At 40.6% G+C, this 16,972-nt stretch overlaps 1 protein-coding gene across 1 annotated transcript in view; it reads left to right on the top strand.

Annotated features, from left to right (window-relative positions):
- Nucleotides 1-16,972, top strand: part of lama2 (laminin, alpha 2) — a 168,922-nt gene that overhangs the window by 129,691 nt on the left and 22,259 nt on the right. Inside the window, exons 46-59 of the mRNA XM_078290077.1 lie at nt 1,745-1,847; nt 2,321-2,437; nt 2,916-3,098; nt 4,273-4,278; nt 5,038-5,192; nt 5,324-5,467; nt 7,766-7,899; nt 9,360-9,519; nt 11,813-11,937; nt 13,227-13,389; nt 13,720-13,864; nt 14,639-14,777; nt 15,368-15,379; nt 16,292-16,412. Of these exons, the coding sequence (XP_078146203.1) occupies nt 1,745-1,847; nt 2,321-2,437; nt 2,916-3,098; nt 4,273-4,278; nt 5,038-5,192; nt 5,324-5,467; nt 7,766-7,899; nt 9,360-9,519; nt 11,813-11,937; nt 13,227-13,389; nt 13,720-13,864; nt 14,639-14,777; nt 15,368-15,379; nt 16,292-16,412 (1,707 nt within the window). The remainder of the gene's footprint in view (nt 1-1,744; nt 1,848-2,320; nt 2,438-2,915; nt 3,099-4,272; nt 4,279-5,037; nt 5,193-5,323; nt 5,468-7,765; nt 7,900-9,359; nt 9,520-11,812; nt 11,938-13,226; nt 13,390-13,719; nt 13,865-14,638; nt 14,778-15,367; nt 15,380-16,291; nt 16,413-16,972) is intronic.

Genomic DNA, 16,972 nt, shown 5'->3' with positions numbered 1-16,972 from the left:
CTGGCTGGTAAAAAGGGTTCCCAGTTAGGAACTGTGTCAAATTGGCAATTTCGGTTTTTCACCCTTACATCTCAGAGTGCTAAAATATGCTGGGAATACTGGGAAAAAGTCTCACTCTCTAGGATAGCAATCCCCTTTAAAAATGAAGGTTGGCAAAATAACTTTTGAGAGTAGATACCTTCCAAATGTTATATGTAACAACATAATGTTATTAATAACATCATATTTGACGCTGTTTACTGTGATCACTGGTGTAACTGTGCTGGTATGATGTACAGCTGAGAACCATCAGCAGTAACCAAGTCTCCATAATCCCAGTAGAGACTGTGCTTATTGACGATGTCATTAGTTAACTCTTCTCAAGGATTTTATTGATTTTTTCTCATGTTGTGACAGTGAAGAGACAAGAAAAGGAACACACACACACACTTACCTTGTGTATGCTAAGTACACTGTTATGACCGTATCTGCATAGCTAGAATGCTTATACTCAGGTATCTACAGGATGTGTGGGTATGAATACCTGTGTGTGTGTGTGTGTGTGTGTGTGTGTGTGTATGAGAGAGAGAGAGAGAGCATACTTGTGATACAGATACTCGGTCATGAAGGTGTACTTTCAGCACAAGAGGTAGTGTGTGTGTGTGTGTGTGTGTGTGTGTGTGTGTGTGTGTGTGTGTGTGTCCTGCATGCGGTAACAGTAATGTAAGCTCTCACTCTCTATTAGTCATGGCTGAGAGATCAAAGCACTCCTCTGTCCCTCTCTTTCCTTCCTTTCTTCTCCTCTCTCTCTCTCTCTCTCGTTCATTATCATGACCACACACACCTGAAGTCTCCTCTTTCCTTCCTCTCTCGTCTTCTTTTCTTAATTTATTCCCTTTTCTCTTCCTTCCTCCTCTGCCCTCCCTGTTCCTCTCCTCATTTCATTCTTTTTTCTTTTTTTTCCATCACTCTCCTTTTCTTTCCTTTCCTTTCCTCTCATTTCCTTTCCTTTCCTTTCCTTTTCCTCCATCTCCTTTCCTTTTCCTTTCCTTTCCTTTCCTTCCCCTTTCCTTTCCTATGTCTCCTTTCCTTTCCTGTTCCTTTCCTATTTTTTCTGTTCATTCTCATGCTTTTCTACCTTCCCTGTTTTATTTATTTATTTTTCTTTCTTCTTCTTTTCACTGAGACCCCCTCCCCCATTTTTCTTTTCTTTTGCCATCTGTTTTTCTTTTCTCTCTCTCTCTCTCTGGTTTCATTCCTTCTGGCCATGAAGAGGTGAAGGGCAGAAATAAGAAAGGGGTAAAAAGAGAGTTGGATGGAGGAAGAGAAAAGAAAGAAAGAAAGACAGAAAGCAAGAAAGAAAGAAAGAAGAAAGGAACAAGGGTTGGAGGTGTATTTAAGTCAACTGAACACCTTTCTTAGAATATCATTTAATGTAGTCGGCAATGTAAAGTAGTTGTGCTTTGATCTTACAAAAAGGTATGCAGATTACTGCACCTACTGTACAGCTGTGTGTGTGTGTATGTGTGTGTGTGTCGTTGTGCCGACCCATGCTTTTATGAAATGTTTTGGCTTGTTATATTTTCATTTATTCACTTTTTTCTTTTTGTGTGTTGGAAGACATTGTTCAATATCTGTGATGAGATGCAGATTATTCTGGAGAAATGTCTCAGAGTGGGTGTGTGGAGTCACATCTTTTCTTCTGTCGTGTGTGTGTGTGTGTGTGTGTGTGTGTGTGTGTGTGTGTGTGTGTGTGTGTGTGTAGGCTTCAGGTCCAGAGGTCCCAGTTAAGGAGGCAGCCAAAGGTTCCCTCCAGAAGAGTAACAGACTGTTGAACCAAGCTAAACAACTTCAAAATGATGTCAAAGGTACTGTGTGTGTGTGTGTGTGTGTGTGGTGTGTGTCTTTCTCCTGTGAGAGTTCCATACTGCAAGACTATACAATAACTAAACTATATAATAATGTATGTAAAGATAACAAAAATAATATGTAAAAATAGTTAAGTGTTTTAATGTATTGCATTTAATGCAATCATTTCAAAACAATACAGAGAAATCATTGGGCTTCTAATTGTGGTATAAATAATAATTGTGTAGTTAATGAATTGATTACAATAATAATTAGCATGAGTATTTTTTTTTCTCTCACAACAGTTCTGCCATCGTTACTGTCACTCTTCATCTCTCTCTCTCTCTCTCTCTCTCGCTCTCTGTATTGCTGTCACTCTACCTTTTTTTGAGAATTGTTTTTATTAGTAGGCGGCCTTGGCTTCAACTCAAACCATCACTGTTATCTGTGTGTGTGCGTGTGTGTGCGTTTTTGTGTGTCTGTGTGTGTGTAGAGAACACAGCCAGTGTGGCCGGGTTGAAGGGCAGAGTTAAAGCAGCCAGGGACAAAAACAAAGACCTGCTCAAAGCTGTCAATGCAACCATGGCAACGCTCAACGCAATCCCCAATGGTAAGACTGCAGGAATACACTGTCTGTGTTTGTGGGTGTGCGTATGTGTGTGTGTGAGAGAGAGAGAGCGTGTGGATCAATATCAGTGTAGCACTGCGTGGAGAGAGGTCAGCTGCTCTGATAAACTCAACTTGACACATGTCAATATTCACACACACACACAGAAACACACACAGAAATGCACTGCAGTGGTAGTGAGGTTGTTGAACCGAAGTGGAAGGAGAATGCGTGATTGAGTTAGTAATCACCACACACATATCATAAGTCCCAAGGGTGAACACAACTTGTTCAATTCTTGTTCAAATCACTGCAGATAAATTAAGGCTGGGGTCACACTAGAGGATTATCAGGCTGAATTCCGCCAGATTTTACATCCCGAACTTGGGAGGGGAAATCCCGATTAGAGATTTGGTTAGGACCGATAGCCAATGCTACAGCCACAGATCCATGTATATAAATATAATCCTGTCCTTGGCAGACACAGCAGCGAAGCTAGCAGCCACCAAGGCTGTAGCGGCTGATGCGAACGCCACAGCCATAGATGTCCTGGAGCGCCTGGGGGATCTGAACCTGCAGCTCCGCGGCCTGCAGAGGAACTACAGCGACCTGGAAGACACCGTCAACGCAGCCAATCAGATGATCCAGGACCCCGAGAAAAACAGTAAAGACCTCCACTTTTGGCTAGCTGCATCGTAGTACAGTATCAGTGAGAACACTTTCAACTGGCGGTTCTCACAATAAAGACAGCAGTAAAATTTCTTATTTTGGCCCATTCTAATAGAAAGCCAGAATCACTAGTATAGTATAGTATTTTCTTTTGGCCAGTCTAGCATCAAAGAGTAACTTAACACCAAACCCAAATCTGGTGCTGTCACCACCTGTTGTACTCTATTGACGGTGTTTAGTTACTCTTTACTAAAAACCGTCAGGCCTTTTTCTATTGGCGAATCAAATGGAAAACAGCAGAAAGAACAGCAAGAACTGCTATTTCACTCTCGAAACCTTTTTCCAACACACCCATGACTATAGAGAGAGTCAACATGCATAAAACAGTAAAGAATGTTTCTATTGGCTATCAGTAAGACAGTAAGAACTATCATAATTGGCTGGTTTAGCAATAACACAAATATGACGTGCTCATATAAGATGACTGCTTGCATCAAAGTTATTGTCACTATTGAATATTAAATATTAAAGGAGCTGATTAATTAATCAGCTACTTTTGGAAATCTTGGGTCACAAACATTTGTGTCCCAAAATGAATATTATATTTCCTTCTTATGAAACTCTTTATTTAAATGTACTTGCTTCACTTGGTGTCATGGCTCCCCTCTGAGCTCATTTTCTGAAACTCCCAATTTGGGGATGAGTGAAAGCAAGATGTTGTTCCTGCAACTTATGTTCAGCTTAATGTCATGCAGCCCATTATTTATATTCATTAAAATACATTTCTTTCTAGTCTTAAGATATTGGTTGCATGTTGTTCATGTCTAGTACTGGATATTAAGCCACTGCTGTTGTGTGTAAACCTTGTCTCTTCAAATTAGGATGCTTTTCTTTCTTACTTATTTGAATTATAGGTCCTTTATGTGCTGAGTTTCATAAACCTAGTGATAATGGGCCCATGAAACTCTTTCAGCACCCATTGGATAATTTCAAAATTGCTTAACCCAATCTGAAAACTGAAAACTGAATCTGAAAATTACTTAATTCCTGGAACGCCAACTTTTGGAGATATGAAGTTATCATCTGACAGCATCATAAATGAGTGAAATATGATTTTATCACCTGACATTTTGTCTCTGTCTCTCTGGTTTTTTTTTCACCCCCAACAGCTATCAGTATGTATATTTCACTTACCTCAATATAAGCTTTTATTATTATAAGTGGTGCACCAATACGATGCTGTAATGACCAAGTGTGAGTAATGCTGAGTCTTTACCAATGCTGAGAGCTTTTATTGACATTTGCTATTTAGGCCTTGCTACAAAAATCGCAAAGTCTGCAGAGTCATTATAAAAAATCATTTCACTATCATCAAGCAGCATTGTATTTATTCTTAGTTCTTGGTGTCTTTGGGTTTCATCAATACCAACCACGTCAGCCTGGCCTGATAACTGACTTCAACAACAGTATTGGTGCACCACCTATTATCTTCACTAGTATTATTATCGCCATCTTTAATAGCCATATAGTTGCTTCTAATGATGCCTCTATTCTGTTCTGCTCTGCTAGAGCATGAGGGCTCCGTGTAGCACTGAACTTTCTTTCTTTCTTTCTTCCTCTGTCTTTCTGTCTTTCCTCTAGTCTTGAGCACTTGAATCTATAGCGTAGAAAAGTCTAATGCTTCCTTTCGGATAGTGAGCTACACTAATGGCTCGGCTCTCGCTGGCTGTCCCATCCTTCTCTCTCTCCATCTTTCACCTCCTCCTTCCTCTTTGAGTAATGCCAGCGATGTCCTTTCCTGCCATAATTTAGCATCTTCTTTGCACTCTTCACACGCTTCCTCTTCTAGCTACATCAGCTGCAATAAATAATCCTGATGTTTAACTACTGTACGAGTGCTGTATCACCGCTGTACCTTATCCCTCTCTCCTCAGTCCACGCTGCAGGAGCTAAAGTGAAGGACTTGGAGGACGAAGCTGATAGGCTGTTGGAGAAGCTGCAGCCAATCAAAAAGCTGCAGGACAATTTGAGGCGGAACATCTCACAAATCAAGGAACTCATCAACCAAGCAAGGAAACAAGCTAATTCAGTAAGTTGTTGATACATATTAAACGTTTATGTCAGCCTAAAAAGGTGGGCAAAATCTACTCTAAATCTAATCTACTAATACTATATTATATGTAAACTAACCTTATCTCTCTCTCTCCTTCTTCCTCCCAGATCAAAGTGTCAGTGTCGTCGGGCGGCGACTGTCTCCGTAGTTACCGCCCCGACATCCGGAAAGGGAGGTACAACACCATCGTCCTCCACGTCAAGACCACCACAGCCGATAACCTGCTCTTCTACCTCGGATCTGCCAAATATGTACGTATACACACTTCTAGTTACAGTAGAAATAAGCACACACACACACACACACACACACCGTTAATTGTGTATGTACTGGATAGGCCTCTACACACCTACTGTCCTACATAGGGTCTGCTTAATGTATACATACTGTATATTGAATTGTACTGTATGTGCATTGGCTGACAGAAACACACACACACACACACACCAAATATGCATTGTGATTTGTCATGTATGTAGAGACCTAAAGGTATCATTAGGCATTGTTTTACTAGTCTAATTCCCTGTCCTCATACAAAACAATACTCATTTCCATGTTAATAATGTCATATATTGTGCATGGCTGCATGTTATTGCTCATTAAGCCTGAGTTGATACATCTTTATGGCTCTGGAACAACCTGGTCAAACTTTGTCTATATATGCCTCTGGTACTATTGCTGACAAACTAGAAAATGTTGTCGACAGTTTTTATTATCATTATTATTATTTTTTTTTATCAGTGTTTCATATTAGAACATTAATCATATTTATTATGATGTTTAGGATGCTGTACACTGTGTAGCATTTATCATACTTAAAGTGTCTGGGCTCAAAACTATGCGCGCGCGCACACACACACACACACACACACACACACACACAGAAATGCACAGACACAAACACACACAAGCATTCCTCTCTCTCTCTCTCTCTCACACACACACACACACACACATACTACACATACTCCCAAAGTGTTTTGCCTAATACGAGAATAATTAATATGTCTATAGTCATACTCTACTAATACACTTGTAAAGGCACCCACCTGCTTTAAGGTAGCACACACACTGTGTGTACGCGCACGCACGCAAGTGTGTGTGTGTGTGTGTGTGTGTGTCCTAACGAGCAGCAGCAATTAACAGCAAGTTTATGTTGCTATCTGCTTTGGCCTGATTTCCCCTGAGAAATCACTGCTTTGCTCCATCTGACTGGGAAGTGTGTGTGGGTGTGTGTGTGTCTGCGTGTCTGTGTGTCTGTGTGTCTGCGTGTCTGTGTGTCTGTGTGTTTTGTCTTTATATGTGACTCTCACTAATATTCTCTAATAGTGCATGATACCATATGAATAGTAATGCTCTATGTGTGTGTGTGTGTGTGTGTGTGTGTGCCTCTAACATTTCCCTAATAGTGTGTAATGCTAGCTGAATAATAACGATGTTGCCCTGTGATCTGTGATCTGTGCTAATGAATAATCGCCATTACCATGGAGAGACTAGAAAGATAAGTGGGTGTGTATTTGTGTGTGTGTGTGTGTCTTAAAATGTGACTCCCTAATAATCTCTAATAGTGCATAATACTATATGAATAATAATGCTCTGTGCGTGTGTGTGTGTGTGTGTGTGTGTGTGTGTGTGTGTGTGTGTGTGTGTGTGTGTGTGTGTATGTGTACCTCAGAGACAGCATCCAGATGAGAGCATATGCTCAAAATTCTCTTATTAATTTTTGGGCTCATACATAAATAATAAGACCATTAATCAGAATACAGCAAGATAGTGTGGAAAAATCCACTTATAGAGACACATGGAGAAAACTTCAGCCTTCGTACTCTTTGAATCCCAGTCCTCCTTTCCACCTGGCATCAACATGCGTCCTGGCTGATCAGACTGTATTGGGATAGTGCCAGAAGGCATCAAATCCACATGGAGATGCACCCAAGATACATTAAAGATCTGATCAGCCAAACCACCTCTAGAGGCTTTCTGTGGTTGGAGACGCATGTGGCAACGTTAACATCAAAGTGTAAATGCAATGCATCTCCGATCCACCTATAGCAACTACAGAAGCAGGAATAAACTGTAGAGAACGGATCCAACCAGGAAGACCAGGCAAAAAAGTTGCAGGGAGCACTGATAGTACCATTAAAAACTACCGTAGTATTGAAAATGGTAAGATATTAAAATGTAGTCAGGTTACTCATGGAGGAGAGTAAGAAGCTGATATGACTACTGAAGGTTCTCTTTTCTCTAACCAATTCAACTCCTTGACTTTAGTTCTTCATTTTACTTCAGTTTTCAAAAATATATATATAAATATATTAAAACCATATCCAGATGATTATTTTGTTTGAAAACACCTACAACAAAATAGTACATCATCACCAATAAGGTAGAACAGTTCCAAAATTGTACATGCCCATTCAAACAGCAGTAAGAACGTAACAGACATTGTAATAACTTATGTGTGTGTTTGTGCTTCTGCATACGTGTGTGTGTATGATATACACACATATATATATATAATATATATATATGCTTTGTGTGTCTCTCAGGTTGATTTCCTGGCCTTGGAGATGCGTAAGGGGAAGGTGAGTTTCCTGTGGGACGTGGGTTCAGGTGTGGGGAGAGTTGAGTACCCGCACCTCACCATTCACGACGGGAACTGGCACAGGATAGAAGCCTATCGGTAAGAAACATGTACACACACACACATGTACACGCATATACACACATGCCACATGCTTCTTGTCTGTCTCACACATATGGATGCAGCATTTCTTATAAAAACATGCATCACAAGCCTACACTGAAGATGAATACTGGCATTGCTTAAAGGCATACGGAAACGTTGTATTTACACACACACACACATATGCATGCACAAACACACACACACACCAATCTAACTATCCGTGGTGGAAAGTGGCATCGTATAGAGCAGGTATCATACAGAACACACATACATGTACACACACACACACGTCTCTAACAGTAATATTTTATTTTTCAATTTAGAATAAAAAATGGCAGTTCAATATATTTGACAGCTTGTTATGCTAAGTACCAGCCAAGTTAAATACATTTTATTATACTTTTTTTTTTCATTGTACAACTGTATTGATTTTACCCACTTATACTGAACTCTAATTTGGTCATTTTCATGCCAAAAAATTACAAGGACCCCAGAATTTTGTTCTTGTCCGGGTTGAAAATCCTCTGAAACGGCATTTAGATCATGGGACACTAAAACTCTCCATTGAAAACCAGACTGATGAAATTCTTTTAGTGTTAGCAGCTCTTTACGGCAGGATAACCCACCACACCTATTCAGTGGTAGAAGAAACTCTGGGATACATTACTGTTTTCACATGAAGACCAAAAAAAAAAGAAAAAAAAAGTGTGTTTTTCTGTAGCTGTGGTCAGGGAGGAACCTCTGTCATTGCAGCGGTGGACGACACTGACTGGCCGATATCTGACATCTCATAAAAGGCCAATATCACACTCGCTGTAACCTAATCTAACCAAAATAGCAACAGTAAACCAACCCAGTAAGCAGCTGGCTAACCTCACGATGTCATTTCATTCATGCCTTGTAGAAAATGTACGCCTTCACCTGGGAAATCAAGAGTTTACAGCCTCGTCGGCCGTCGCCACATCATTACATTGATACAGTGTAATCTAGCCGATCTGATTTTTCTCCCGTGAAAGCCGAGGTTTTGCTGCGCACCGATCATACAACGCGAGACGCACGCTCACACCGAGCGGAGGTCCCGCCTCAGCCTCGCCTTTTTGTCCTAGAGATTTCCCCAAGGCTTGTTCCGAGGGGTATCACACACTCCATCAGTCTGAAAACGCACCCCTACATGACATAAAAACACTGTGTCTGCTGTAAAAACAAATTACAAGCTAGAAGATTAATTTGGCTATAAAGCTCGCAGGTCCCACCGCTTTGCTGTGGTTCCACCAAGTGTTTTTATTCATCTTTAGCACAGAGTTCATAAAGGCTGATTCCAGTTGGTTCCACACATTCAGTCATTGTAAATGTCTAGCAAGAGATACAGAATGGCAAACAAAACAGCTATGCACTCTATTCTTACACTATCATCCTCTCTCTCTCTCCCTCTCCCTCTCCCTCTCTCTCTTCAGTAATGGGTTGAATGGTACCATATCAGTGTATCCGCTGGAAGGCTCCATGGCTGGTATGATGCCAACCCCGGCCAGCGCCAACTCACCCACGGCCTTCACCATCCTGGACGTTGACCAGAACGCCTACCTGTTCGTAGGAGGAATACTGGGCACTGTCAAGGTACCTGTCTGTCTGTCTGTCTGGTCTGTCTGTCTGTCTGTCTGTCTGTTAGGGTTGGGCGGTATCCAATTTTTGACACCGTTAAACCTTCCCCAAATTTTCCCGCGGTATACGGTATTACCATCTGATTAAAAATCACATTGTATGGCTTGGAGGGAGCCGCCAATTCCAAATGATGAATTTATGTAGTCGCTGCTATACCGTTTCCCGCCACGAGGTGGCTGCAGTGCACTTCAACTGTGATTTTCACACGACAAAAATGTGATACATGTTCCAGTTTTATTCTCTGAACAACATCAGAAACGGAATAGCAAACGTTGCATATTTACAACAGAATATTGAAACAATAACAACAAAACATGTACAAAATTAACAACATGTCATCTATCTTTATTTCTAATTCCCTCTGTTTGATAAGTATATTTGCTCCTATTTTAGTACGAAGCCTCCTTGTTTTCTGATCTGCTTCTGTTACGGTACGTTAGGTAGACGTTTTTTTGTTACTGCAATGCATTACGATAATTACGGTAATCGACGACGGCATGTTCCAGAGACTTCCGCCGGCCGAGCCGTCTTGTGGCACTTGTACGTTACTACAAACTACAGTTACAAACAGGCACCAGGAGTTTACCGGTATCCACCGTTGTTTGCATGTAAGCTGAAGCTAACTGAAGCTAACTGAACCTGGGCGCCGATGTGTTCCCGGTGATCCGGCCGAGATTTCGGCGGGGGTCCGGGGCTTGGATCGGGAGGATCAATGCGGGCCGTGGGCGCGGTGGAGAGGCAGCGGCGGAGAGAGGAGACGGACACGGTCCAGCCATGTACTAGGTTTTGACCTAGTTTTTTCCCCCGGCCTGTGTTTGAGGCCGGCCTTTATTTGTTCGTGTCGACCACGGCCCCGGCCATTATCGGCTTTTAATTGACTACAGGCCACTATTAGAGGAAATACGGTATTTACTTTTTCCAGCTTGAGCAGGGCATGTAACGGACTTACAACTTTGCCTGCGGTGTTGAACACCTGCTCTGATGGTGAGTTGTGGCACACGCGCACAAGTACTTTCGGGCCACCCTCGACATCAGCGGAAAGCGGCTGGCTCCATTTGATTTCCACCAGAGAAGGGGATCTTCGTCTCCGTGAATCACAGGCTCGCGACAGTAGGCAGTCATCTCTGATTCTGCTTGCTCCTCTATGGTGCCGAGTCCGACGGGACCTGCCGCGCCCGCCGCATCAGCTTTTTTTTGCAAGAGACTGCCCAAAGTTATATTTTTTTCCGGGGTGCAGGTTGGGCATCTCTCTCCTCTTCTTCTGCCAGAATTTTTTTTATGACGGTAATGAAACGGACACCGTTGCTATTTTCAAATACCCCGGGATACCGTATTACCGCCCAACCCTACTGTCTGTCTGTCTGTCTGTCTGTCTGTCTGTCTGGTCTGGTCTGTCTGTGGTAACAATTTATAATAACATCAGTAATTGAAAGCAAGTAGTGCTTATAAAAGTACTTAGCCCATCACTAAGTATTGTAAACCTCAGTTGCAGCTTTATAATAAGGGCCCAGGTAATGTTCACTTATGTTTTACAAACCACTTATTTACTATTTTCTAACCATTGTAAAATCAGTTGCCACTTTATAATAGTCCACGTAATACTTAGTTATATTTTACAAATATTTGTTTACCATTTATGAATACTTCTGTATTGATTTAATTTCAACAGTTACAGTACAACATATACATGATTAATTGACTTAACATTTATTAATGATTAAATAATTAACAGTATGTAATTTACTATTAATTAGTAAATAAAGTAGGAAATTAACTAATCATCACTTAATTGTTACTTAACTATTCATTAAAAGTGTATAAATAGTAAATAATGATTGTCATTAAGTGAGTTAATAGTTATTAGTTGTTATTAGATAGTGTTTATCTATCTATCTATCTATCTATATCTATCCATCCATCCATCTATCTGTCTATCTATCTATCGTGTATATTCCTGTCTTGCTCTGTCAATAAAATTAGTATCTTGGTATGATTACACATGATGTACTCTACTTTTTAAGCATTTCAAATAACAAATTTAGATTTATTAAAGACGATTAATGAATTATATTTTTTTTTTACATTGAACTCAGCTTTTCTAATTGTCTTCATGTGAACACACCTTAAGATGGCAGGTTGCAGTGTTTAGTGTGACCCTCCACAAAGGATGAATATTTCCTGTTTCCTGTTTATCCTCTTTATTTTCTTTTCCTCATGATTATTTCTCTCTCTCTTTTCTGTCTTTTAGAAAGCAGACGCGGTGAGGACGACCACGTTCACAGGCTGCATGGGGGAGACCTTCCTGGATAATAAACCTATTGGACTGTGGAACTACAGAGAGAGACAGGGAGACTGCAAGGGATGTGTGGTCAGGTACGTAAACACACACACACACACACACACATACTGACACAGACTTTTCATATCGTACATATGTTTTATTAATTTTCTTCCTTGTCTCAGTCTACTGTTGTTATTTTGAACACTGCAAATATGCTGTAAATTCATATATTTACATATATTTTTACATCCTCTAATGTTTTTCAGCTGTGTTATGTTTAATACCCTCATTCACACTGTTATTTTAAGTACCGTATTTCCTCTAATAGTGGCCTGTAGTCAATTAAAAGCCGGGTCTCCGATAATGGCCGGGGCCGCGGTCGACACGAACAAATAAAGGCCGGCCTCAAATACAGGCCGGGGAAAAAACAAAGGAAACAAGACTAGGTCAAAACCTAGTATATGGCTGGAACGTGTCCGTCTCCTCTCTCCGCCGCTGTCCTCTCCACCGCACCCACGGCCCGTACCTATCGGGGACACCCGGTGACGCATCGGCGTCGGGACCCAGCCGAAATCTCGGCACAACGGTGGATACCGGTAAACTCCTGGTGCCTGTTTGTAACTGTAGTTTGTAGTAACGTACAAGTGCCACAAGACGGCTCGGCCGGCGGAAGTCTCTGGAGCGTGCCATCGTCGATTACCGTAATTATCGTAATGCATTGCAGTAACAAAAAAACGGCTACCTAACGTACCCCAACAGAAGCAGATCAGAAAATCAAACTTCATACTAAAATATGAGCAAATATACTTATCAAACAGAGGGAATCAGAAATAAAGGCCTGTCTCTAATATAAGCCTGCTTCCAATAAAGTACCTGCCTGGTACCCTCTGCAGTTGAGGTAAATAAAGGCCCGGGCCAATATTAGAGGAAATACAGTATTCTATTTCTCTTTGCTGTATCCTATTACTTTTGCTGCTGCAACAACCCACAAGGTTATTCAATTTTAACTTCATCTTATTTTAACAGTGATGGAAATTAATTTGTATGGCCTTTAGTTGGTGCATTAAAATATTGCCAAGGGTATTTCTTTATTATCGTCTTTGGATAAAAGCATAAAATATGGGCAACATCAACGAACACAAAAGACCAATGCCAACTTGCTGAATGAAAAACACTTCTCAATTCAAAAGACTCTTCTCTTCTTTCTTCTGAGTGTGTTTTCTGACACTCAAGAAGCCGATTCATTCACTGCAACTCAAATGACTGAAACACACTTAACACACCTTTGCATTTTATTATTTTTTAAGTGCGCTTAAAATTCAGTTGACAGTTGGAAGGAAACACAGCTATAGTAAACCAGACTGTCTCTTCTCTCCGTTAGCCCCCAGCGCTCAGACAGTGAGGGGACGGTCCAGCTGGACGGGGAGGGCTACGCCGCGGTGGGACGCCCCACAAGGTGGAACCCCAACATTTCCACCGTCACCTTCAACTTCCGCACCTTCTCCTCCGACGCCCTGCTCATGTACCTGGCTACCGAGGATATGGTACGTATGCATAAACACACACACACACACACACACACACACGTCAACTTTTCACATACATGTACATACAGCAGTAAATGGCACGTTGAACCACCAGTTTACCGAGTCAACTTTTTAATCCCTCAGAAAAGAACATCAATGAATTACATAAAGTGACAAAGTGACTCAGCTTCTGCCCACCATACACACACACACACACACACACACATACACACACACTGAGAAAACGTGGGATGAAAAGAAAAGTCAATTTATTGACTAATATTCTTTCTAGTTAGCATCCTGTACTGAGGAAACATACTGATGAGATGCTGTTCTTTCTCTCTGTAGAAGGACTTCATGGCCCTGGAGCTGTCAGAGGGCAGGGTGAAGGTGAACTTTGACCTCGGGTCTGGAGTCGGTACCGCCACGTCAGCCAGCCGCCACAACGACGGCCGCTGGAAGTCCCTCACCATGGCCCGCAACAAGAAACAAGGTGCACATTACAGTGATGGATGGAAGGAATGAATGGATTTCTAGGTTAATGAATGAATGGAGAGATGAGATTAATGGAGCAGACAGGAGATGATTTGAGAGCAAGGCTAAACTAGAATAGATTAGATTAAATTAGACTGGACCATATTATACTAAATTAGAATTGATTAGACCAAATTAGACTAGACTAGACTAGACTAGACTTGATTTGACCAGATTACATGAGACTAGACCAGATCAGACTGTACTAGACTAGACCAGATTAGACTAGACTAGATTGGATTAGAATATAGAGTAGATTAAATTAGACTGGACCATATTATACTAAATTAGAATTGATTAGACCAAATTAGACTAGACTAGACTAGACTAGACTTGATTTGACCAGATTACATGAGACTAGACCAGATCAGACTGTACTAGACTAGACCAGATTAGACTAGACTAGATCGGATTAGAATATAGAGTAGATTAAATTAGACTAGACTAGACCAGATAGACTGGAGTATATTACACTAGAATGGATTAGACTAAATTAGACTAGATTAGACTAGATTAGATTAGATTGGATTATATTAGACTAGACTAGGTTAGATTACATTAGATTACATTAGATTACATTAGACATTTATTGAATAATAAAATCATTGACTGAATCAGTAAAGACAGCAGTGTACTGCATTGCACTGAGAACACACACACACTCACACACAGATAACCAAATACTAGCTCTGTCTACCTGCCTTTATTTATCTCTATTCATCTGTTTACAAAGCCACGGTGACTATAGTGGATATTGACAGCGGTGCTGAGGAGAAGATGGTGGCCACATCTCAGGGTTCAGCTACTGGCCTGAACCTCAAGGAAAACCAGAAGATCTACTTTGGAGGGCTGCCTACTATTGGAAACTACAGGTACACACACACACGCACACACACACACACACACACACACACACACTGTACGTACCAGATGCTGTGATGAAACCTGTACATTCGCAAAACATATGTACGTTCATGTCAGCATTCATGCACTCACATACACAGCTACACACATTCATTGTACAGACAGGCTGTATTAACCACCACATGTATTTGAAATATGGTAAAAAATGTTATATCAATCAGTCAGCAATCAGTCTTTCTAATGGCACAAATTCTATTTCCTCATGTAGAACTTCTTGAACACTTCAGTACTGTAAAATTAGACTGATCAGGCTATTTACTGATAAAGTTAACAGTTTTAGTTATTGACCACATGTAATCAATCTCATTAATACAGAGATGAATGGTGTCAAACCTAGGATTCCATGTTTGCACTGTCCATTTTCCAGCAGGTTGAGTAGATGGATAGAGTGCTAGTTTGATCAGCACTACTTACAGAACCCAATATAGAGTACAAAGATGATGGTAACAAAAACTTGACTAGTTTAGATAAGTCACTGTATTTGTGTGTGTTTGCATGTCAGTGTGCTAATGATGTAATATCATGTTTTGTCTTACAGCATGAAAGCCAGGTAAAGAAAAAGGTTACTGATAAAATGCATTTTACTGTAAATCACCCTCTGCATGAGGCTAGCCACGCTGATGCTAGAGTCTAGCCCAGTGTGTGTGTGTGTGTGTGTGTGTACATCTTGGCTGGCCCAGGCAGGCTCAAGCTCTTCCACATGGCAGCTTGAAATCATTGCCTTTATCAGTGATTAGTCTGAATTTGACGTTTGTCAGGACATCAACATTTGAGGTGGAATTTATGGCTTTTATAGAGCAGAAAGTTTTTCAACTATCTAACATCAACAGTAAATGTCAGGTTTTGTTATGTTATGGGTTATGTTACTGTTACTGTTACTATTGCTATCGCTCTCTCCACCTACATGTATAACTCACAGCTGAAAGTCCCGGTCCGTTCTCTTACTAAAGTAAAAGTAGACGAGGCAGGTTGAGGGAAAGTAGGTACACCAAAAAAGTAAATTACAACACTTCATCACAAAATAACAAACATCACAGATTGATGATGATATCGAACAGTGTAAGAGTACCTGAGGGTGGATTTTTCATTTAAATTTTAAAATGCAAATGCGTTTAGTTTAGCCATTCATCTTGCCCCGGGACACATTCTACGACCCGCTGAACGACTGAAATTACATCAAAATCAATTCAGCTACTAATGAGCAGGCCAAAATACACTGGGGTCCCTGCATGTATCCGACACTTAAGGCAATACAGACAAACGTCAGATTCAGATTATTCTTGTTGTTGATCCCAGCCAGGCTTCACTCTGCTTGTGGATACGTGATGCGCTGGCTTCAATGCTATATTGCCAATTATTTTTATGATATCACACCGCTAAGAAACAGAGAAGTAGAAGGAGGGTGGGATTTATTGTGATATGTATATTATTTTTTGAAGTAAGCATTTGAATTTCTTTGTAGGCCAGAGGTGATTCTGAAGCGTTATGCCGGCTGCCTTCGGGACATTGAAGTCTCCAGAACCCCATACAACCTCCTCAGCAGTTCAGATTATACTGGGGTCACTAAAGGATGTAACGTGGAGGTAAGACTGACCATTTATAGTAGAGTGTCTATAATATACATATACTGTATATGTCACACTTAGATAGTAGGGATGGGACGATATGCTTATTACAATTCGATATCAATTTGGTTCATGATTTGATACAGCCACAATACGATGTAATAAATAAAAGTTCAATGACAACAATGTCTGACTGTGTAGAATTCTGTTTATTTCTGAGCCACAAATCTTTCTAGCGATGGCACTGGCTTGACAGAATGTAAAGTGCAAATAGTACACTGTAATTTGGATGGAGAGCTTGTGAAATTGTGATGGTCAAGCCGTCTCATTTGTGATTACAACATCAGAATAAAATAGTTAATATCACAATTAATTTTTCTGCCCTACGATACATATTGTCATGTTTTTGTATTGCGATATATTGAATTTCGATATATTGTCCCATCCCTATTAGATAGTAAGATAATACATTTAATTCAGATTGTTCTGGAGTTAGTAAAGGATGTAATGTCGAGGTAAGAATGCCTATCTATACTACAATATAAACAGTACATATTTAGTAGCTGTGTAGTAAAATT

The sequence above is a fragment of the Centroberyx gerrardi genome, chromosome 18, assembly GCF_048128805.1.
Source record: "Centroberyx gerrardi isolate f3 chromosome 18, fCenGer3.hap1.cur.20231027, whole genome shotgun sequence".
Classification (NCBI taxonomy): domain Eukaryota; kingdom Metazoa; phylum Chordata; class Actinopteri; order Beryciformes; family Berycidae; genus Centroberyx; species Centroberyx gerrardi.
The sequence above is the reverse complement of the archived record's forward strand: the minus strand, read 5'-3'. Positions and strand labels throughout refer to the sequence as shown.